The 22,480-nt window shown below is 47.1% G+C and overlaps 1 protein-coding gene across 7 annotated transcripts in view; it reads left to right on the top strand.

Annotated features, from left to right (window-relative positions):
• CTTN (cortactin) overlaps positions 1-22,480 on the top strand; it is a 382,583-nt gene that overhangs the window by 307,083 nt on the left and 53,020 nt on the right. For all 7 annotated transcript variants that reach the window (XM_069623419.1, XM_069623423.1, XM_069623421.1 and 4 more), the window contains 3 exons: positions 1,739-1,808; positions 6,501-6,649; positions 20,727-20,819. In XM_069623419.1, coding sequence (XP_069479520.1) covers positions 1,739-1,808; positions 6,501-6,649; positions 20,727-20,819 — 312 coding nt within the window. The remainder of the gene's footprint in view (positions 1-1,738; positions 1,809-6,500; positions 6,650-20,726; positions 20,820-22,480) is intronic.

Below are 22,480 nucleotides of genomic sequence, written 5' to 3'. Positions count from 1 at the left end.
TTTTCTTTACTCTCTTGTACTCCAGCATGCACTACATGCTCCCGCATGTTGGAAACAAAACAATCTGAAGGACCATGGGCATAGTACATGTCACACTAGGGATAATATTACAAACCCACCCAGTCAACGTCCCTTTTTTGAATGTCGAAAACAAGTCATGCAATACTCTGCACCTACCACTAGATGCCAGCCTATGAAAAGCATGTGAATCTAAGCAGATACAAGCATCAGAAATAAGATTACGGTAAGTAATTATTATATGATGGCGCCTCACTCCTTGTGTATGCCAGTGGTCGAAGTGTACAAAAAGTAGTAGTGGAACTATGTACCCTACTGGCCTGCACCGCTCCCCACAGACCCCATCAGCACACCCCCTCTCATGCACAATAAAACCCCCCAAAAACAAGTACCTGCTCTTTAAGGAAACGTCCTGTGCAGTGTACTGAAAGTGCAAGTTTCAACTTCTTCCTATACTTTAAATTTAAAACCAAACCGTTCGGAACGGTTTCTTTTTAAAATAAAAGTATAGGAACAGTAAAACTTAATTAAAATAAGTAGAGGAGCACCGCTCCCGCCCACTTCGACCACTGGTGTATGCTGATGATGCACAGTTGAAAATGGTCTTGAGGATTATGGCATATACCATTCGAAGCCTTGATTATTCGGGAGTGGATTAGAGACAATAGCCTGTGCCTCAATGGATCAAAAAGAAAGGACCAAATTTGCTGCAGCCTTCAGTTTACTGTTACCTTTCACCTAGCCACATTCTTTGGAATTCCTTTAAACTCCATTGATGGGGCAAAAACCTTGCTAGATTTGTGGAAACCCCAGTTATGATTGCTCCCCAAATATAGGCTCTGATTGTGAACTGCAGTTTGCAACTTCACATCCAAAAGATCCTTTTGTTCAACTATGGCTGTTTTGAGTGCTTCAATCCTATCAAAATAGACTGCTGCCAGAGCATATATTGGTGTCTCTGGAATGAAGACCTTCCGTCACCAACGAATACAGTATAGGTCATCACTTCTCGCCCTGCACCTGGGGAAACAATGCCACACCTGCGTCCTTGCAAACTTTACAATGGCTCCGTGTTCAACGAAAAATAAAAAAAGAATTACCCAAAGAGCCTTTAGGAAAAGTGGCCCACAATCTGATTAAATGATTTAATTCATAACCCACCTAGCACCCACCTATCAATAGCAGACTTGCACAGCCAGTTGAGGTACCGGAGAAACCGATTTTGGGGGTTCGGCATGTTGGGTCTGAGGTACATAAGTATGGAGCCAACATCCTGGATTTAGGAAGACATTTTAAACCCTGTTCCAAGTGGCCTTAGTTCTTTATCCGTAATACTGCACTACTTTTACTCATGTGTTAAAATGGTGCATTGCTTGGGTTCCTTAATATAGCTTGACTGTCTTTTGCACAATATCTCAGCTGCTGTTTGTGGGTGAGTGTGTGCACGTTTACACACACACTCCCTCTCCCCATCTCTCCTTTCCTCCCACTCTCCCTCTTTCTCCTCCTTCCTCCTCTCTCGCTCTTCTCCCCTCCTCTCTCGCTCTTCTCCCCTTATCTCGCTTTTCTCCCCCCACACCCCTTTGTCACTCCCTGTATTCACATACAACTTTTTATGCACGTGCCACATTTCAAAACCCTTAGCCTCATATGTGAAGTTGATGGAGGAATAATTGTTTGAGTACTCTATGCCCCTGATGTTGCATTGTTTTCCCACTAGAATGCTTTGAGTTTTGAAGACATTGAAAAACCTTCTTCAACGTACCAGAAAACCAGGCCTGTGGAAGCGGGTAAGTCGCCAATCTAGTTGGCGTCATGCTTTTGTCCTCTGTTTAGATTAGTCTGTTCACTCTGTGTGGTGGGGTCTTGCTACTGCAACATGACTACAACTCCAAGGAGTGCACAGAAATGCTGTTGCAAACATGTTAATGGAGTTCATTGTGGGAAATGGGTGTTCCCGTGCGACGCAGATGGCCATGCTGGCATCCAGATGACACTGTTTGAATTATCCAAAGAGGTTCCTTTTTTCCACACTACTGCATTTGCTGCGTGTTGCTGGCAGGTACCACAGTTAAAGGATGTTTATTGAACTTTCAAAAGGGGTGAAAAAACACCTATCTAAACCTAACTCTACAGGTGGGAGCAAGCTATGACCATCAAATAATAATAATGCAATCCTAGTGGAGTCTTGGCAAAATAAAAGCGACTATACTAAAAAAAGTTTGCCAATCCTTACAGCTAATTTAAAAATAGTGTGGGGGAATGTTCAATCAAAAGAAAGAAGTGTTCACAAAATGATAGTCAGGATGTTCGGCCCGTTGGCCTCCCTTCCCCATGTACTCAGCACGGGGCAAGGTGGTTCATTCGAGCCAAGCACACACACTGGCTTCTTCGACACGAGGATACAGTTCCAATTCCAGCATCGGTGCCTTCTGTGCCCAAGTCTCTTTTCTCATCAGTCTCTTGATTCAGAGGGACTCGCCATGGTTCCCCCTCTGCTGCGCTCAGATCCCTTCATTTTAAGGCTCCAAAAAGATTCCTTCTCAGGTGACTCGCGGTTCACTGCGGATCCCCCTCACCCAGACTCGGATCACTTTTCCACTTTCAATTAGTCTCCCTCAGCCGGGCTCGGACCAATTGCAGTTCACTTTATACTTATCAAGGACTATGTACACAGGGTTTTGCTTGACCCGTCGCAGAACCACTCCGATATAAAAGTTCCTTTTTCACTAAGCAGTCGCCATTAAATTGGATACCCAACACAGACCTCCGAAGGAGCACCAACGTGGCGCTGGACCACTCTGTACACGGTATCTTATTTGTCTTTTTCAAAGTACATTCACTACATTCAACGAGTTTCCACTTGTTCGCTCCTCTCATTACATGCATTTTAAACGGTGTCCTTTGTGGATTTCTTCATACAATGTTGCCGCTTGCAACCTTGATTCAAACACAAGCTGATTTCGTATCGGTTTCTTCGACTCACCGGCTGTGCTGCTTTTACTGGTGTGGTTTTCTTGCAGGAGCCAAGGACAGTACCACGGTGCCAATTGCTCCTCCCGGCCTGTGTTATTGACACAGGAGCACCCTGGATACCTTTTGATGTACAGTGTAGGATTGTTCAGCTTCAGTTCCCGGTCTTGGGCTTCTCACTTTCCAAGGCACATAAAAATAATGGTTTCTAGAAGTCATGGGTACTTCCATCCTTGCAACCCTCTTCGGTCTCGCTGCCTTTCTTCTTGTGTTAAACTGCCATCTTGGAACTGCTGCTTCCTCGTGTGCTTTCATGCTCCACCTTTTATCTGTGTGGGGAAGTGTGATGGGAGTCAGGTGTGTGTAATGATCAGTAATTGCCTGACCTTGCTTGATCATGGTGTTGGGACATGTCGGGTATACGGCTCTGGTTAGTTCATTGTCATTCACAATGAACTGTCTGCGAGAAAGTGTTTGTGTCAGAAAAGGGGTGGGGGTGAGCTTCTAGGTATCCTAGCTGGTAGGATGGGGAAAAGGTGTTAAAGGGAAGGGGATACCGCGTCTCACCCTTCGGTGTCCCACTTCCACTCCGTGAAGACCTCTCATCCAGGTGATCCTCCCGCACTGGTCCACCCCCAGGAACTGGTTCCAATAGCAATGGCCCTGTCCTGGCCACCTAGATGACAGATCACTGGGGACTAGCGGGTAGAACACCTTCAGGTTTCTCACAGATGGATACCAAAATGAATAATTAATTCTGAGTCAGATGGTACAAAAACAGCTGCAATAAGTACATTCAAGCTGCCTGTACTTCTTTTTTAATGCATTTTTGTAGGGTAGCGTAAGCAGCACTTTTTCCATTTTAAGTTGTTTTAGGAATTGTGAAGTGAGCGTTTGCTCTAAACACAGAATTTCTTGAGCATGGTGGTAAAAACTGCCTCTCCAGATGAAGGCGCACTGGAAAAGGGAAGATACTAAGCATAGCATTCTTGGATGTGCCTCCTAGTTTTTCCTGTGCAGTTCACCACTCTGCTTTGCATTCCACGTCCCGGTGAGTTAGGGCAAATGTGGCAAAGATATTTCACTTGTAAAGGTAGTCTCTTGCATCAATGCCTTGTAATAGTTTAAACCACATGCATGACTTCAATGGAATACCAGCTGCCCTTAATGGCAGCTTGTTTAAACCCCTGCACCTGCTATCTGTGGCATTGGCACTACCTCGCCTTTTGTCAGCTCGGTTTGCCGATTAGATGTTCTCCAAATGGAAAGTCTCCTGCCGACAAAAAACGTTCATGACCATTACCTCAAGGAATGTGACCATACGCTCAAGATGATGATGAGAGAGAGAGAGAGAGAGAGAGAGAGATCTGAAATTGGTCTCCGGAAATTCCACGGATGTTCTAGAGCAGCCTGCAAAGCTTTGACTGCATATGCTTGAGCTAAATATCCTTTCTTTGTATACTGTTTTTCTCAGGCCACACAGAGTAAGAAGCAACTTTGCGACCTTGAACACCACATCTGCTCCTTCCTTTTTTCCCAGAAAAATGTATTGGCAGCTTTTGTGAAATTACTTGGAAAGAAGCACACCATTAATCAGCCTGGCAAGCAATAGCCCTTGAGTGGATGGTCCACTGGGATTGCAGTAGCACACCTTGCAGGATGTTCTAAAGTTTTGCTATATTGCAACTGTGGTCCTTACGGTTTTTGTGGACTCGCTGCTTGTTCCAAAGCTAAAATACCTTTCTACAATCTTGATCCAGTCTAAACGTACTATTGATTAAGAAAGGAATTGGACAGGATTGTAAGTTTGTGCTTTGCCCTCCTCCATCAGAGCCAGCCAAGCCCGTTGTTACTAAGAATGAGATACAATGTTCTTCAAGTATCAGTGTCTTGCATCAACGTGTGTTGTTCTCTGGAGACTGTTTTTGCAAGGGCTCTAATACACACAACCTTAGTTTATCCCTGCAGTCCTTTGTGACACTCTTGCCATTTTAAGGTAGCATCCTGTTAGGGGAGTTTTTCTAAAGTCCCACTTGGAGGTAAGACTTTAGTAAGCTATCCCAGTGGTTTGTAGATCCTCAACCTTTAGTATCGGTCTGTACTAACTCAGGACCTTGGTAGAGTGGCAGAGCAGCCAGCCTTATCTTAATAGGAATATATGAGCTGTAGGTAAGTACACTGAACCCAGTCAGTAATGCACATCAAAGAAACACTTACATTTATATTTTAATATACATTTATATGTGTATTATATTTACACCAGAGTCACACACATAGGTATACATTTCAATACTTTCAAAGGGTCACTTCTTAGTTGGTAGTTGCTGGATGCATACCATTTTTACAGGAGTTTCACAGTTCTATTGGTAATACTGCGCACCCACAAAGTAATACAGTAATTGCATTTAGTCTGTATACACCTATAAGAGTGATTTTTGGGAAGGAAAACAGTTAGTTAGTGTTATCCTAGCAGAGCTTCAGGTTCTAGAGGCAGTTTCACGGCACAGCATGTCTTTCAAGGTCAAAGCAACCCTAGCTAAAATACAGTTTGTAGTGTAATCTTTCCAGATTGTTGTCCTTGCTGTGAATATCTCCTTTGGTCTATCTAGCCTACCATGAGTTATTTTTACCACCTTTCCTTTAATTCTTTCATGCTGCATTCCAGAGGCATATTTTCCAATTTGCTCCCTGCACAGGTCTCGCTCTTTCTCTTCTCCACCGGAGACCAATCTGGTATGGGTCAGTGTGGGAATGATCATTTTGTCAAACTCTTCTTTGGTGTACCCTAGCACTCCTGCAACAGCCAATTCCTGTCTCCTGACACCTCGGCCAGCAGACTCTGCTTTACCAGAACCTCTTGGGCTATCAGCAGGAGGGAATACAATATGATTGTCTGATTAGTGGCCCTCACCCCCCATAGAAACTCTTGAGCACACCTCAAGGCCATCACACGTCCACAAAATAACTTGACGTAATACCGCCACAACATCAATAATGGCCTCTATGAAAGTTCTGCTAGGAAATTAGAGATTTTACCCCATCTTTTGAAAAACCTGAAATCTAGAAACTGATCCCAATGATCACCCACTCTTATGTTGTCATTTCCCTCCATGTTGTGAGTTTAAGTTTCTATGTTTTTGTTTTGGTTTCCCGACTCGTCCCTTTGCCTGCTGTTCCCAGTTTTCCTTTACACTTCAGACCACGGTCTGGCTCCTACTCTGGCCAGGGTCACTACACGCTTCTACATGGACACAGCACTAACACTACAGTGGTGATGTGCGCAGTACAAAAAACTAATACCAAAGCGCTCAGCGCTTTATTGCAGAGTGAAGCCATGCAAGAGTTGCAGCAATATTTAAAGTGGCATCAATAAGAACACACCCCTGTAAAATATAATGGCATGCATTGGACATTTCTTGCTTTCAAATGTTTGTGTTTTTTGTATGCTGCTGTGTTAGTGTTTATTCATTGTTTTTTCTTCTGGTTTTCTGTCCCGTGCCATCGTGCAGTCAGCAACAAAACCAGCAACCTCAGAGCAAACTTCGAAAACCTTGCCAAGGAGAACGAACTTGAGGACCGAAAGAAGGCTGAAGCTGAAAGAGCCCAGAGGATGGCAAAGGACCGGCAGGAGCAAGAAGAGGCGAGGAGCAAGCTTGAAGTCAGTAATGTTTGAGTCTGGCTGTCAGTGTTTTATTTAGAGCTTGAAGCAAGCTTGACTTGATATAAAAAGGGCACATTGATTTGAGATTGAATAGCACGCACGCTCCATGGTAAATCTGAGCAAGGCACTGAACTCGCATGCACCTTAGGCCCTCCTTTAAAAAGGAGCGGTTACCACCTCTCATTCTCATATATGAATCTGGGCGGGTTATCACTGATTGCATTTGTCTGCTGCAAACTTTTGCATGAAGATGACCTACCAAAGCAAAACAAGAGGTGATGGCTGGAAGGTTTAGAATTAATCTTAACGCCTGGCATTGCTCTGGGCAACCCTCCAGACCCTGCCAAGCCATTACAAAAGGGGAAAGGCCATATGCAAATCAGGCTTGGTACCACCCCAAAAGGGACAGTACAGCCCCATATGCTTGATCACATCCCTTCTGCACGTTTTGGCCGTCTTTGGGGGTGTTTCTGCATAACCTCCACAGGGTTTTCCGCTGGCTCCTTTCCTAGTGGAATCTGCCAAGGACTCAAATTATGTATTCTCTTCAAAATACTCTTGTCTAGCAGCTATTTTGAGAGAATTCTTTTCACCCATGGGCGTGAGTTTGCAGGCTTCAACTTTCTATCTGAGAATTGTTGTTTCGGATGCTGCAACACAAAGTGGGGAGAATAAAAGGACTGTAGAGTTTGTGTGTTGCATTAAAAAGGGCTGACTGAGCTCGGAGACGAAGGAACACTTCAACTATGGATGGCTTCCCTCCACCTACATACACCCAAATGACGATGTGGTGACTATTGTCCAAGTGTAATAAAGCCGTAATCTGGAACCAGTTCTTATGATTGACTTTGGTTGGAATTGAAAATATTAATCCTATGCTGCTACAGTTGGCATTCTGAAAAGCTAAAAGAATCCCGTTCCACGAATCTTTATCCCCTGAATGATCTTTCTTAAAACAAGAATTTGGAAATTCAACCTTTTAATAGGGGCTGCTCTGACAGTGTGCACTTGCAAACTCCACGTGCACCGTGGAATTTGTGCTACCACATTCATGGCATTCTGTTAGCGTTGACGTGTGGTTAACCAGTTTTCTTTGATACTTTGAGGAATGCAGACAAACCACTTTTGCTACTGTGAGGCACGGCAGAGGCAGAGGAAGAACGCTGCAACCGGCTCAGCATTCTTGATGACTGCATTGCTTACGCAAGCATTTCTTTTAATGGTGCCAGCACTTGGTATAATCACTATGTAATTGCTTATTTTTCACTGTTGATCACTGGGTCAGGCTCATGCTCTGGTGATGTCATTAGAGTGGCTAGGCATCTGTCTCTGGAAGCTCCAGACCTGGGTTCAACACACTGAAATAAAAGGGTGTGTTCCTGTCTGTCCCTGTGAAAATGACAAGAGATGCCACAGATTGTAAATATGTGTAACGTTATTGAATTCTATAGAAACTATTGGACCATGTTCCCTCTTGTTCTTTCCCAATGACATTGCTTTCTGGTTTCTGTAAAACGGTCCAGTTTGATCCCACACACCACACTGTTGCTTGCACAGAGCCTGTTTTCAAGATGCTTCTGCTCCAATCCATGTTCTACATTTCTTTATTTAGCGTCTATAGTGCTCTACAATAATTGAGATGGTACATAAGTGATATTGAACAGACCTATAGAAAAAGCCAGAAAAAAAAAGAAACATTACAGGAAGTCATGCAGTGATGCACCAGAAAAACAGAAGAACTGAAAGTGCAGCAATAGGAAACATTCAGGACAATCAAACCAACCCTTTTTCAGTGGGAGCTAGGGAGGAAGTGAAAGTCAGTGCAATGTCCCCTTAAAGGTATTAACACACATAGGAGTTGTTACTGTCCAAATAGATGTAAATCTTGGTCCCCTGTCGAGGTTCCTAAGCCATAGTTCCTCCACCTCAGCTGCTCCCCTCCCTGTCTGGGTGAGAAAGCAGAAGTCCGTAAAGCGACCCTGCTCCTAGGCACTAAAACTGCACCAGATTCGATGCCTAAAATTCGCGTAGAATGAATAGAATAATCAATTTCTGTTTAATACAGTGGAATTTCACGATGTTAAACAAAAGCAGAAATGTCCTACTCAATTTATTCTACCAAGCTCTAGTATTTCAGGCATTTGATTTAGTGCAGTTGGCTTGCCTAGGAGCAAAGAAAATGAGTCTGTTGATTGAAATTATCCACCAGCAAGTGGGAGTCTGCTGGTTGGAATTACCCACCAGGAAGTGGAAGTCTGCTGGCCTTGGAAACAAAACGACACAGAGACCCACAGGTTCGATCCCCGGGTCTGCGCTTAGAAACCTCTGGGCATTAAGCGCGTTATAAATAACCTATCATAGCATATCATATGAAAAAAACTGTGTATAGGCACGGTTTGAAAAAACATGCATACCGTTTTTGTGGTAGTGAATTGCAGCATCTGCTTATTGCATTCTTTTATTTATTTATTTTTTAATTTTATTCATTTTTAATCTGGTGCAGGAGGGGTCTATACCTTCAACAGTATTTACCAAAGCTCAATGCAAGTAGCTTCTCGGATAGCCTCAACTGAATCGTTAAACAACAAATTGATCTCAATTACCGGTATGTGCATGGAACTTTCAGCCTGTTACTGTCATCAAGGCAGTAACTGATCAGGACCTTCACTAGGCTGCGCCCTTTATAGCACTCATTATAGAGGAGGGATTACTTTGATTTGTCCATAATTCTGTTGTCTAGATAGAGCCATGAGCACCAGCTCTGTTTTGGTGCCGGGAAATCTGCTTGATCTGAAACCATGAACTGGCAATGTGCTGGATTGGGACGGTGAAGAAAAAGTTGCGCTAATGAGCTTTGTACCAATGAGGCTTGGAGGCAGACTTTTGAAACCAAAATGCAGAAATGAGTGAAGCCTACTGGGCAAGCAGTCCACAAGTTGATGCCATTATATCATGTTTGTCAGTTTATGTACTGGAAGCCGAGCTCTCGGCTAGAGCCAAGTCAGACCACCTCATGTCAGTTTATTTTGTTACTTTCGGGCACTTCTAGTCCTGCATTCATAATGGAAAAAGTAACACTGCAACTAGCAGAATGCAAAGAGTACAAGAAGGGCGGATCGGTTACACCCTCCTGACGGAGGTCTAATGGAGCTCTTGTTGCTTGGCAACCAAAGGTGCATTGCGCAATCTGATGGCTAATATATATACGCCTACGTCCCATCCCCTTTCCTCCATTCTGGATGGACGTCCATCGCTAGGGACGGGAACTCACCCTTTTTATCAGTAACACTTTCCCTTTTAAATGTATACGCGTGCGGTCCTGGGAGCATGCGCTCCACTAACCCGGTCCCCTGGAGCCACACATTAGTCTTCTTTTCCGGGTCGACGGGAACGGACCGCTTTCACCAGCGCTCCCGTGTGAGGCCTCAAGCCTCTTAATTCCATGAGCTTTCCTTATTCTTTTGTTTGCTAATTTTAAGGTATTTTGGAACACCATCCACCTGTGCCCTAGCATGTTCCCGGAGCATGTCGACCGTGGCTGGCTTCAGCAGGTGTCCGTCGTGCGATGGTTCCTTTCCCACATCGGATCCGCACACGCTTTATCTCCGGTGCCTCGGGGAAGACCACGGATAGGAAGGCTGCTCAGCATGCAACGCTCACACCCATATCCCTCAAACGGGGCTGGAGTGGTGGAGAGTTGTTCACCAGGACTCCGCCAGAGAGCATTATGGAATACGTACGCAGGAAGACCAATAAGGTAAGCACACTCTTCTCAAATGTACCCTGCAGGGCCGACTCCCTCCCGGAGAAGCCTACTAATGGGAGGGGTAAGTCAGACCCTCACACTGGCAGCAAAGACACCAAGACTCTTGTAGCTACTGGCTTAACGGCCAAAGGGTCTAAGGGCCCTATCGGTTCCACCGCTGAGGAGGCCTACTGGCTCTAGTACCAGGACACATCCCGAGGGGCTTAGCTCTGCTACTGGGCACACTCGTGAGGGGGCACCTACACGCAGCACAGACAGCACTACCGGCCAGATGGCCGGGGGCCAATTGCCCACCAGGCTCACGCCTGAGGTGCAGCGTGGGGCAGAGCCGATGCATCCAGGCATGCAGGCCGAGCCCAGCCCGAGCCCACAAAGAAGCCTGGTGGATCCACAAGCTCCAGAGCCAAGTGGACGGCCTCAACGAATTGGTGCCACCATCTACACAATGATGCACCAGCCAATCCAGGCATTTTTAAGAATGTGTCCTCACCAAGCAGACGGACCCGTCCTTGTACATCCTTAGTAATATGCACGCAGTAGCATAATATGGGTATCTTACCTACATATACACCAGGTTTTGCAACCTCCATCATCTCGTCCTCTCAAACAATGTAGATATGTTTGCCCCTCCCTTCTACTGAACCTTGGGAAGCAGGAGTTGAGCCACTACGTACAATAATATACCATATATATGTGCATAGCAGGTACTTCCCATCCAAGCCCTTCACTACATTGCATGCATGGTCTCCATGACAACTGGCGGAATGTGAATTTGCATGTTGGTCCACGCAGACGCGCTGCCTATCCATCTCCATGACTACGGCGTGCGCTCACCTCTAGCTCCTCCATTACAGTTTACATGATTTCCATGACAACGGGCCGTACTCGCTCGACAGACCGCGCATGCGTGCTGCCACTGTGTATGCCTACTACAGCCTGCAGTCGCCATTTTACTGCACAACCCGAGCGTGCAACTTTTCTCTTTTGTTCACACACAGCGGGCGCTACACTGCTGCCTCAGTGAGCCCAGATGGCCCCATAGGGTAAGGAAAATCCGATGCACTGAATATTGGGTGGACTACGACATGGGCCATTTTTGTCCCGTGTTCTTTTAGAAACGCTCGGAGATCAGTAGTTTTCCCTGTGTTTTTTCCTCCCTCCAGCAATACCCTTGAGCACGACCACGCTTCCCATCTATGGAAGCAGGCTCTTGCACTGATTTCCCCCCCCCCCCCCCTCCTTCAGTTTAGAGCACTGGGGACCTCACAGGTAATGAGAACCACACCCTCGGTCTATCTCCGTCAAAGCTACGTTACATGCATCTAACAAACAAATGTAACGACTGTAGAGCTTCCTTATTGCATCCCTATTCTCCTCCTGACCAACCCTCGGCACATTTCTTTGCCCCCCAGCTCGTTCCATGAATAGAGAGTGTGAATCTGCACAACAAACCGAGTAAGAAATCTGAGTTCGGAGTATGTTTTCAAGAAATTACGAACATCCAAGCTTTCCCTTACAAACTTAATGCACCCTACAATGTTCGAACAACAAGGTGCACACCTTACTGTTGTTGCCTGTGTTTCCTACACTAGATCCCCAATATGAAGTCCCTCTTCAGTGGTGCAACTGTACCACATAACGGCACCCACTAATAGCCTCTGGGTGAAGAAACTCTACTTTCTACAAGGTCAGTCTATGTTGTGCACCTTCACAGCCCTTTTTGTTCTTTTAGCAGTCTGCATATGTGCACATTTGGCTACAATTTTTAACCAGCAGTTATACCTCTCATTTAAACTATATACACCAACCAGGTTCAGATGAATGCAGACCAAATCGTAACCTGCTGAAGGACTCCAAAATAGGAAGACCTGCCCAGAACTATTTGCTAATAAATCGTTGACGAACACTAAGTAGACCAACACTAAGTATCCCAGGTCTCATTTATTAGGGACCCTTGAGCAGTACACTTCCACTAAATTAAGTGGAACAAATACCTAAAGTGAACATTGGAATAATAGAGTAATTAAAAGTTCAGAAAAACTTTAGATTCTCACAATGTTATGTTTATGCTACTTATCACACTTTTTCTTTACCATATGTAATGTCCTGTTATACAACAATTCAAATATAAATACGAGCAGAGTTTCTATATCAATTCAAGTTTTATGGCTTGAAAGAACTTTTAGAAATGAATGCACGTCTATGTATGAAATTTGGAATATATGCAAACGCATAAGATGTTAAATGCCATATACCCTGTTAATGTTTTGCTCTAAAAGAAAAAGCAAGTTTTGTCGAAACAACTTTGAAAAATGAAAAAATAAGAGGATGGGGATTGATATACCATCGCTTTATATTTATATATAAAACAATTTGATTCACAACTAAACGATGATTGTTTTTTACTGTTGCTAAGAATGCTGGTAATTTAGAGAGATTAAATGTAAAAAAAAAAAAAAAAACGTCGAAAATCGAATGCACGTTACTGTGCTCCTAAACAAACCAACCAGGACAACTTCACATTATACAGTATTCTGACCCCAGGTCCTAGTACTGGGAGTAATCCCTCTACTTAAGTACGAGCCAAGGCCCACGTCATCCACAGTGGCACGTATGGAAGGCACAGACAAAATGGCGGTGCGTGCAGAGATGATGGCGCCCAGGACAGAAGCCCGCCAACTTGCTGAACCGCAAAGGCGTGAGCCTCTGGCCAGGGCAGATTGGGGTCCTACGACTCTGGTTATGTGGACCACGTTATACCCGACATTCACGGGTCATGCACGGTACCATGAGGGCATGAACTCGCAAGGAGGGGGCAGACAGCGGGCCTTTACTCAACCAGAGCTGGTGCCGGTGTAGGATCGCACCCAGCCCATTGAGGATCGTTTAACACATTCTTTACCCTCATGCTATCCCCATAGATGGGGAACATCCTCCAGGGCATAATCCAGGAGATGCTGCTTCCCACACCGCCACTCTAGCTGGTGCCTGCGCAGCCTTGACCTCCTCCACCACCGTTGCCCACGTCTCTGGTAATTCCAGTAGCTGCCTACACCCCCAGCTCCAGCGCCTGGCCTTCTTTAGTGGCAGAACTAACAACTGCGGACCCAGGGGCCCCTTCTAACACAGGTGACCAACAAGACACTGATGAGGAGGAGCAGGACACGCCTTCTTCGGCGAGGGAATGCCATGACTGGATTGCCGGGTTAGCTGGGCATTTAGGAATGGTGTGCTGCTAATGATCTCTGCCACAATACCAGTAAGACTGAAATCCTCCTCATCGGAACACAAGCTCCCTCCTTTTCTCTCTGGCCGCCCACTCTGGGCCCTCTTCCTGCTCCTACCTGTGAGGCTAAGAACTTGGTGTCCTCTTCAACTTCACCCTCTCCTTCTCTCCTCACATCTGACGATCTGACGTCTCTAAGAAGTCAAAATATCAGCTGCACCTCCTCAGAGGTATTCTTCCTTTCCTCACTTTCCCCCAGAATCTCACTGTCTCCAAAGCTCTGGTCCTCTCTAGGCTGGACTGCTACAACAGCCTCTTTCTAAATCTGCCTTCCTCTGACCTCTACAACATATCCAGAACAGGACTGCGAGACTTGTCCTTGGCCTCATATCTCTCCAGCTCTGAAATCTCTTTACTGGCTCCCTGTGGCAGCAAGGCTCAAGTTCAAGACCCTTTGCATCGTCGTTCACAAGGCTTTCTGGGACCTGCGACCACACTGCCTCCAACTCTCTTCCTAAACATCTCCCTTCTCGAGCTCTCAGCTCATCCACTTCCAACGCCGAGTGTCCCATGTTTTTCCAAGCAGAGAGTTGGGGGCAGATCTCTTTGACTGGGGCCTCCCTCTGGAACAGCGTCCCTGCCTCTCAAACTTGAGCAGAACCACCTCCAGTTCTGGAAGCAACTCCAGACCTTCCTTTTGGCTTCCCCTTTCTCTCTTCCTATCCCTTGCTGAAGTCCTGACTGCTCTGTGCACTGGTCACCTGGCTACCCTCTGAACTCGGGCCTAGGCTCCTGCATGTCGAGTTGCCCTTGCACTGCCTCCAGGCTCCCCCAGGACATATGGTCTGTATTTGCAACCCTACAGTCCCTTCTCTCTGCATTTTGAGCCACCCGCTGGCTGCACTTATTGAGTTACCTGCATTTCCCCTCCACTCCCTCAGCACTTCTCCCCTTCCTCTTCCCTGCACTTGCATCATCTGAATGACACAAGTCCTAGTAAGATTGTTGTTTTTGTCCTCCCTCTGTTTCCCCCTCCTTGTCTTGTCACGCCTAGAAACACTTATGTACAGGTATATTATAAATCCCATAGCATATCATTCCTCAGCCCCAGAGGCAGCTGCCGGAGTCAGGGGTACTGGGGAAGTGCTCACCAATAAAGCAGAATCCAGGTCTGGCATCCCTTTACAGAAGGATGTGGAGGCCCTTGCGAAGAAGGGATGTCTCAAACCCCACTCCACTCAGCCAACAAATAAGAGGCTGGACGCAAAGTTCAGGCAGGTGGAGGGAGACACTTTGCAGTTGTCAGTGCACCCCCAGCCACTGTCTTCAGTCATTACGGCAGCATCTATAAATGCCAAGCCCCAGACTGCCACCACGAGCACCGCAACTTCAACTTTGCTGGACAAGGAAGAGAAAATGCTAGAGGCCTACAGGAAGGTGGTCTACTCAAACACAGGACTTCACCTCAGGCAGGCCGGTGCCATCGGCATCCTGGCAGCGGCTAACCAACGGCTGTGGAGAGGGATAGCAGACTTCCTTCTGGATATCCCAGCCGACGAACAAGCCTCTTCAAAGGCAGGACTCGCAGGAGCAAAACTCCTGGCACAGGACATCATGGAGTACACAGTGGCGTACATAGATACTGCAAACTGGGCAATCTGTGTGGCAACTGACATGAGAAGGCTGACATGGCTCAGGGCAACCAGATTAAATCCTGATGTTCAGGACAGAATCCTGGCCTACCCTTCGAGGGTGGTGACTTGTTCCACTCCTCCATGGACGAGGAACTAGGAAAAAAGAAGTGCAACTCACAGATGGCCAAGTCCCTGGCCATTCTCACCAAGTCAGCTGCCAAAATCCTCACGCAGGGCCACTCGATCAGACAGAGGCCGATCCTGTGGCGGTTTCCGGTGTTTCCAGGACTGCTGGTGCCAGACAACTGGACAGGTCACCTAGCCAACATAGGCGAAAACACCAGAAGTCTTTCACAGCTTTTTTCAGCCCCCCTCCGTCATCTGCCTCCGACCCAAAAAAAGTAATGACTGCTCTTCTCAGGTCCACAGCACCCCAGTTGGGTGCATGCAGACCCTGCAAAGTAAAGCTTGGTGTTCAGACTCATGGGTGCTTTTGGTGGTCTCCTTGGGCATCTGACTTCTCCTGCCATTGCCCCCTCAACCCCACAGATCGCAACTCCTTTACTCTTGGCGGAGATTCATTCCCTGGTGGAGAGCGAGGCAGTGGAGGAGGTTACTTTCCCTCAGCAGGGGCAGGGATTTTACTCCATCTTTGCCATTCAAAAGAAGAACCAGGCGGGTCTGCGAGTGGTCCTAGATCTTTCCTTCCTGAATCTATACCTACCTCTGCAGAAGTTCAAAATGGTGACTCCAGCACTTATAGTGGACATGCTGTGTGGAGGGGGGCGGGATGTGCTCCCTGGATCTGAAAGACTCGTATCTGCATGTCCCCATAGTGCAGTCCCATCGACCCTTCCTCCGGTTCCGGGTCATGGGATTGCACTTTCAATACCTGCTCAAGTCAGAAGGCCTCCATGTGCATCCTTACCCCGATGGTTGGTCAGAGGGGGTCCCCGGACCAGTTGAGGTACTCACCGACCAGACTCATGATTACACTCTATGAACTGGGGGTTCTCAATCAACTTCCAGAAGTCTAAGCTCTACCCTACACAAACTCTGGTGTTTTTGGGGCTGCTGTGGGACACTCTGAAGCAGAAGATGTTCCCCCACGGGGGAGAAGGTGGTGGCTATCAAAGTTTCTGTTGCTCACTTCATCAGCAGAACAGTAACTACGGCCTGGTGGTATCAGTATCTGCTATGAGTACTGGTGGCATGCCTCCTGGTTATCCCTTAAACCAGGCTGCGAATGAGGAGGCTGCAGCTGCATTTTTCAGCATCCTGGAACCAGGAGTCGGGTCATCAAGGAGCCTTGGTCACTATACATGCGCTCATACAGCAGAACCATGTGGTGGGAGCAGGATGCAAACCTTATGGTGGGCAGACCATTCAGACCGCCTCCGACGGATCATACTGTGACTACGGTCTCCACACTCCAAGGGTGGGGTGCTACCCTGGGGACTCATTCAGTACATGGTCTAGCAAAACCACATCAACTGACTGGAAATGATGGCCATTAGGCTCACACTCTAGGCATCACTGCCATTAATGAGGAGCAGTGCAGTTTGCATTCGGACGGACAACTCTACCTGCATGTATTACATAAACAAGCAGGGGGACACCAGATCCCCCTCCTATGCAGACTGTCTCTCAGCATCTGGTAGTAGGTGATCGAGCAGGACATCTGGATCTCAGCGGTGCATCTGTCGGGAGAATTGAGCCTCGAGGCGGACAGGCTCAGTTGGATGGGCTCCAACAATTACGAGTGGCAACTGGACACGAGTCCTTCAAGAGATTTTCAGCACAGTTGGGGTCACCCGATCAAATACCTGTTTGTGACGGAGAGCAACCGGACCTGTCAGCAGTTTGCTTCCTGGAGGAGGGGGTGGCGGCGTCGGCACAGATCCCTCTGGGACGCGCTCCAGATCCCCTGGGATGGGATGTGGGCTTACGCTTTTCCTCCTACCCCGCTCATCTACAAGGTTATTTGTAAGATCAGGCAATCCCAGCACCTGCGTCTCATCCTCCTAGCGCTGCAGTGGCCGGCCACGCCTTGGTTCTCAGACCTCTGGCAGCTGACAGCCCAACCAGAAGTCCCTCTCCTGCTCGGGGAGGGCCCGCTCCGGGTACAGCAGGGGAGGTTGGTGATTCACCCTTGCCCAGAGAGGTTAGCCCTGTTAGCCCTAGAAGCCTGCTACCTGAGCAGGTGAGACTGCAACATCTCCAGTTGTCCCGAGACAACCTAGAAATCATCCAGGAAGCCAGTAGTCAGGCTACTAGAAAGCACAAGAGCAAATGACCATGTTCTGCTTCTGGTCCAAGGAAAACGGAGTGGACCCCTATCCTGCACTCTGGACCAGGTTTCGTCTTTCTCAGTGTATTTAGCCAGGTCAGGGGTCCAGGTCGACACATACAGAACATCCCTAGCGGCCATTGGCGCATACAGGAACTCGGTTTACCTTCTCCTTGGCTCATGCAGTAGTGAAGAGGCATCTGGCAGGGTTGACCAGGCTTTACCCTCGTCATGACCCTTGCCCCTGGCCCTCACTGGCAAGTCAGCCTTCCAGTTAGGGCCAGGTCAAAGGCCTTAAAACCTCATCCAAGACTCTCTTGGAGTCAGTCCTGGCGCCTTTGGCGCCAGGCTCATAACCATCATGAAGACCAACATTAGAATGGGACTATTTACTTGGGACTATTTAACTTGGGGGGGGGGGGGGGGGAGGGGGAGGCGGGAGGTCAGCCAACATGGAGGCACACACATAGGTCCGTACAAGGAACTGAGCTATGCGATCTAGTCTTTTGGGTGTGGCAGGCCTGGGACTATTTTACCTGGACTACTTTACCTGAGACTATTTAAACCGCACCCAAACAGCAGAACGTGCTTTGCGTTATTCTGCTGTGGGCAGCGTAACGCTCACTGTGTCGAGTTCTTTGATGCCAGCGTACCTGAAACCAAGGACCTACAGAGATAGAAAGAACACTACGAAACTTACCTGGAACAGTATCCTGTCTTAAATCCATTGCTGACTTCAGTTCTACTCACCTGAAGGTACGAACTCCCATCATCCGGCACTGCGTGCATCCTGGGATACCATAACCTGAAAAGAGGAGGAAGAAAGACAGCATTAGTAAACGTTTACTCGCGTTTCCTCCCGAATGAAGAAAGCCACACAATTCATACCTGGGTAGTCATCTCCTGGTCAGTATCATTGCTGGTACATTACGGCACTTGGCGAGCAACATCGCAACCTGCAAGGAGAGAAAAGACACAGGTTAGCAATATAAAAGGCGAAACAGCGCCACTCATCACGCATTACTCACCGGACAGCATCGCACACACCGTGCTTTCGCCTACCGGCCCATGCTAATCTTCAAACTGCATGACACCACCAAAATACCTTTCCATACCTAAAAGGAAAGAAGCAAGACATGATTATTCAAACTAAGAGGAACATAAGAACTGCATATAAAGACTGTAAAGCAGCAAACCTACGGAGTTGTAGCAGGCCTGGATTCCCACGGGGGGCTTGCACCAGTGAAGTGACTTGGTCGCTGCTCACCCCCCACATCTACGCGCCCCTGCCACGAGGAGCAGGACGGAGAATCCACCTTTTACAATATTAAGGTAAGGAGAAGGCCCAAGGGGGAGGAAGGAGTTGAGGCCAAGGGAGGTGGGAAAACATAAAGACAATCTGGTATTGAATCCAGCTCCCCTATATTGCAGACCCATCTTTAACCAGAGGCCTTACCAAGGGACCGGGAGAGGGTTCGAGAGTGCAAATCATCCAACCAGGGCTGGGTGGCGTCCCTGTGGATACCAGGTGAGCGTGCACCCAGTCTGGGATCTTAACGTTGTTATTGGCGCCCTTGCGCACAAACCATTCAAGCCTATGGCCACAGTGGACATCTAATTGGTCACGCTCAAAACAGTGATACTAGTGGGTCTTACTTAAGCTTGCAGAGTTAGTGAGATTCAGACTCTGGTGGCTTCCAAACCCTACACTGTTTCACCGGGACAAGGTCATGCTCCACACACACACACCCCAGGTTCCTACCAAAAGTGGTCTCCCCTTTCCACATTAATGAAGAGAGTGTGCTCCCCACTTTCTTTCCAAACCCCAAGGAAGATGCTGAAAAGGCTCTCTGCTGTTAAATCAGAAGAACTTTAAAATTCCATCTCAACATGACCAAGGCCTTTCACAAGTCCGACGCCTTACTTGTCAAATTTAGAGGCTCAACGCCTGGACAACAAGCGTCCAAGGCTTCAATAGCCAGATGTATGACTGCTGCCATCTAAGAGGCATATCCGGCTCAGCGCAAAGAGTCACCAAGGGGCATGCACTCACACTAGAAGGACCAAGGCAGCAGCTGTTGCCTTCCAATGTCACGTACAGTGGCAAGTAATCAGAGCTGCAACATTGGCCTTCTGCAAGCACTACTGTCTGGGTACCAGTGCCAGGGCTGACTCAGCATTTGGCCAGGCTGTCCTCCGTAATCTGTTTGCATAGAGTATCAAGCTCTCCTTCTAGGGCGTTTTCATCAGTTGTACTCGCCCCTACAGATAGTCACGCCGGTGAGTAAGACTTTCATGTTTTATTTATTTTGGTTATTTAAGTGTGCACACAGCTCGGAGATTAATAAGATTATGCGTTCGGGGCAAAGTTACAGCAGGGCTAGTTTACGTTTATATTTATGCAACACGAGCAGTAATTGGAACGAGGTGGAGGTCTCTGGAGGTGGGATTGAGGGCTTTTTGGGCTGAAATTAGATCACTGTGATCTGTGTAAAATCATGAATTCTCCTACACTAAAGTAGTTATGCCTTCATAATTGCTACTTTACTCTTATAATGCCGCAATATTTGCATTCATTTAGTGTTTTGGGGGCGAGGTATCACATCAGTTCTGTTTGCTTTGCTCTATTTCAGTCTGGATCATAGTCAAAGCAGGACCCAGTCAAAGAGCAAGCTAGCCATTTTGACGCAGGATATCTATAAAATGAGCATGTAACCAAAGCCAAAGTGTTGCTGAGCCAGCGCCGAAAAACAGCAAGCAGTGCTTGAAAAAAAACCTGCAACAGAATAGTGTCATGTCATGCCGTGGCACTTTACTTTCCTTTTTCTATTTTGTTGACTTGACTCCTGCTGTGGTGTGGCCACTCACGTCTGTTTCAGTTACCGTTTCATTTCAGCTTGCAGCATGTGTCTAATATGTAACCAGCCCAGTTAAGAGGTCCGTTTTCAATTAGGTTACATTTTCCTGCATGCGTCCCTGACTCATACAAGGTCTCTTCCACAAATGCCAATCGTGCAGGGTGATATTGAACTGTAACCCCTTTGTATAGTGGTGAATTGAGACTACTGTTTTAGCTTGCCTTCTTCACGTATACACGCACTGCATACTTCAAGATGTTACTCTTAGCCTAAAGTCTTCTTTGCCCTTATCTTACAAAGGAACAAGCCAAAGCCAAGAAGCAAACTCCCCCTCCATCTCCTGTGCCGCAAAAAGTGAAGGAGCAAAGTCCCCCCAGCCCTAATATTTATGAGGTGAGTGCTTACATATGCAATGCGCATTATGATCCATTCAAGGTGCCATGGTTTCGATACATGTCTGATTTATTTTTGCTGCTAACCAGTGAGAAGCCAGTTGATGCAAGCTAATATACCAGCAGGAAAATCGAAGAAACAAAACCTGATACGACTGTTTGGTTTTCTATATATATTGTGTCCTTTGGCTGTCCTACTGGTTTTTCATTTTTTTCGGTTTCTTGCAAAATCAGTTTTGTTCCTTTATTCCCACCCTCCTTCCAACCATAATTGACGGATGATAACCCTGGAAAGGGGACCATACTGGAGCATTCTCTTCGGCAGATTACAAGTAAAACAACCACAGTGCGTGTAAGGGTCCTCTCCTGCACACTCGTCCCCCTAGACCCCTTGTCTTTGAGTTCTAACCTACAGTCCTTGTATCTGCACAGCATGGGTAGGCGGGCATTCAGCACCTGGACCTTTTGCGTTCTGATGAATATATCGATTTGTGCCCGCCTGTGCTCTGTGGCTGCGTAGGGGGAGGGGGGATGGAGGCTCCAGCAGGGCTTCCTGCAGAAAAGGCAATTTAGGTTCATGTCCCCATGTACTGTTTGGGGGTTCCAAGGGCTCTAAATGTTCTTGGCTCTTCTGCACTTTGCGACACGCTATCAATTCAAGTCTAGCCTGCAAATGGATTGGGAGTGGGGGGGGTCCCCTGTACCTGATTACATTCCAGAGTCTGCCAAGGTGACCGTATCTCCCTGTTTTAGAGCTTTAGTTCTTCGACATTCTCTGTCTAGTGTGGAGTTTGTTCTGATTACCAAGCTTGAGCGTCTCTTTCCCTGCTTGTGTCATCAGTGTTAAGTTGCGATTGCAGGTCTATGGTCCTCCATGTGTCTTGTTGAGTCTGCAATTGCTGATGGGATGACACCGCCTCAGTGTGCAGTTACATCCAGTTCTGTTCTATCGGACTTGCGAGTCCATCCTAGATATGATGACTGGTACTCCGTGAACCCGAAGGTAAGCATCCGACCAAGCTGTGTTGGTGGTGCCGTGTCTGACTGACATTATTATGGAAAGCAGATGTCGGAGTGTTCCTGGTCTAGTGTGTAACAGGTGACAGCACATCAATGTCACTTGCAGGAGATTGCCTTGCCAGATTCTTCACCTGGTTATTTCCTTGAAGGTGGAACAAAGTCAGTCCATTTCTATTGCTAGGGCATAAGTGCTAGTGGCCCCATTTTTCTGGTTCCCATTTATTTGTTTGCCGCGAGTGATTGCGTATTCCCGTCCTGGTTTATGGTTTGAAGTGTGAAATTACACTGCATCATTATCACCTGCGAAAGCTGAGTGTGCTAGAGATCTCATTAGATAGGAAAGCGTAGTGCATATCCGCACGAGACAAAGAGCAAGCCCAATGAAAGCTTCAGAACATAGGTGATACTGGGTCCCGGTTAAAGGAGTTCAGAGCATTAATTCCCAGATAGTTCAGGCTAAGCATCACCTGATCAGAGAGCACAGTGCATACTTAGTGGATGGCAATATCGGGCCCAATCATATTGTTGGAAATAGGTGCTACTAGGCCCTGGGTTTGTAGTTCTGCGCAATTAATTTCCAGATAAGTAAGATTAAAAAAGATAGACATCTCCTTGACTGATAACTCCGTGCATACCTGGAGG

The sequence above is a fragment of the Ambystoma mexicanum genome, chromosome 11, assembly GCF_040938575.1.
Source record: "Ambystoma mexicanum isolate Mex_15411 chromosome 11, UKY_AmexF1_1, whole genome shotgun sequence".
Lineage (NCBI taxonomy): Eukaryota > Metazoa > Chordata > Amphibia > Caudata > Ambystomatidae > Ambystoma > Ambystoma mexicanum.
The sequence above is the reverse complement of the archived record's forward strand: the minus strand, read 5'-3'. Positions and strand labels throughout refer to the sequence as shown.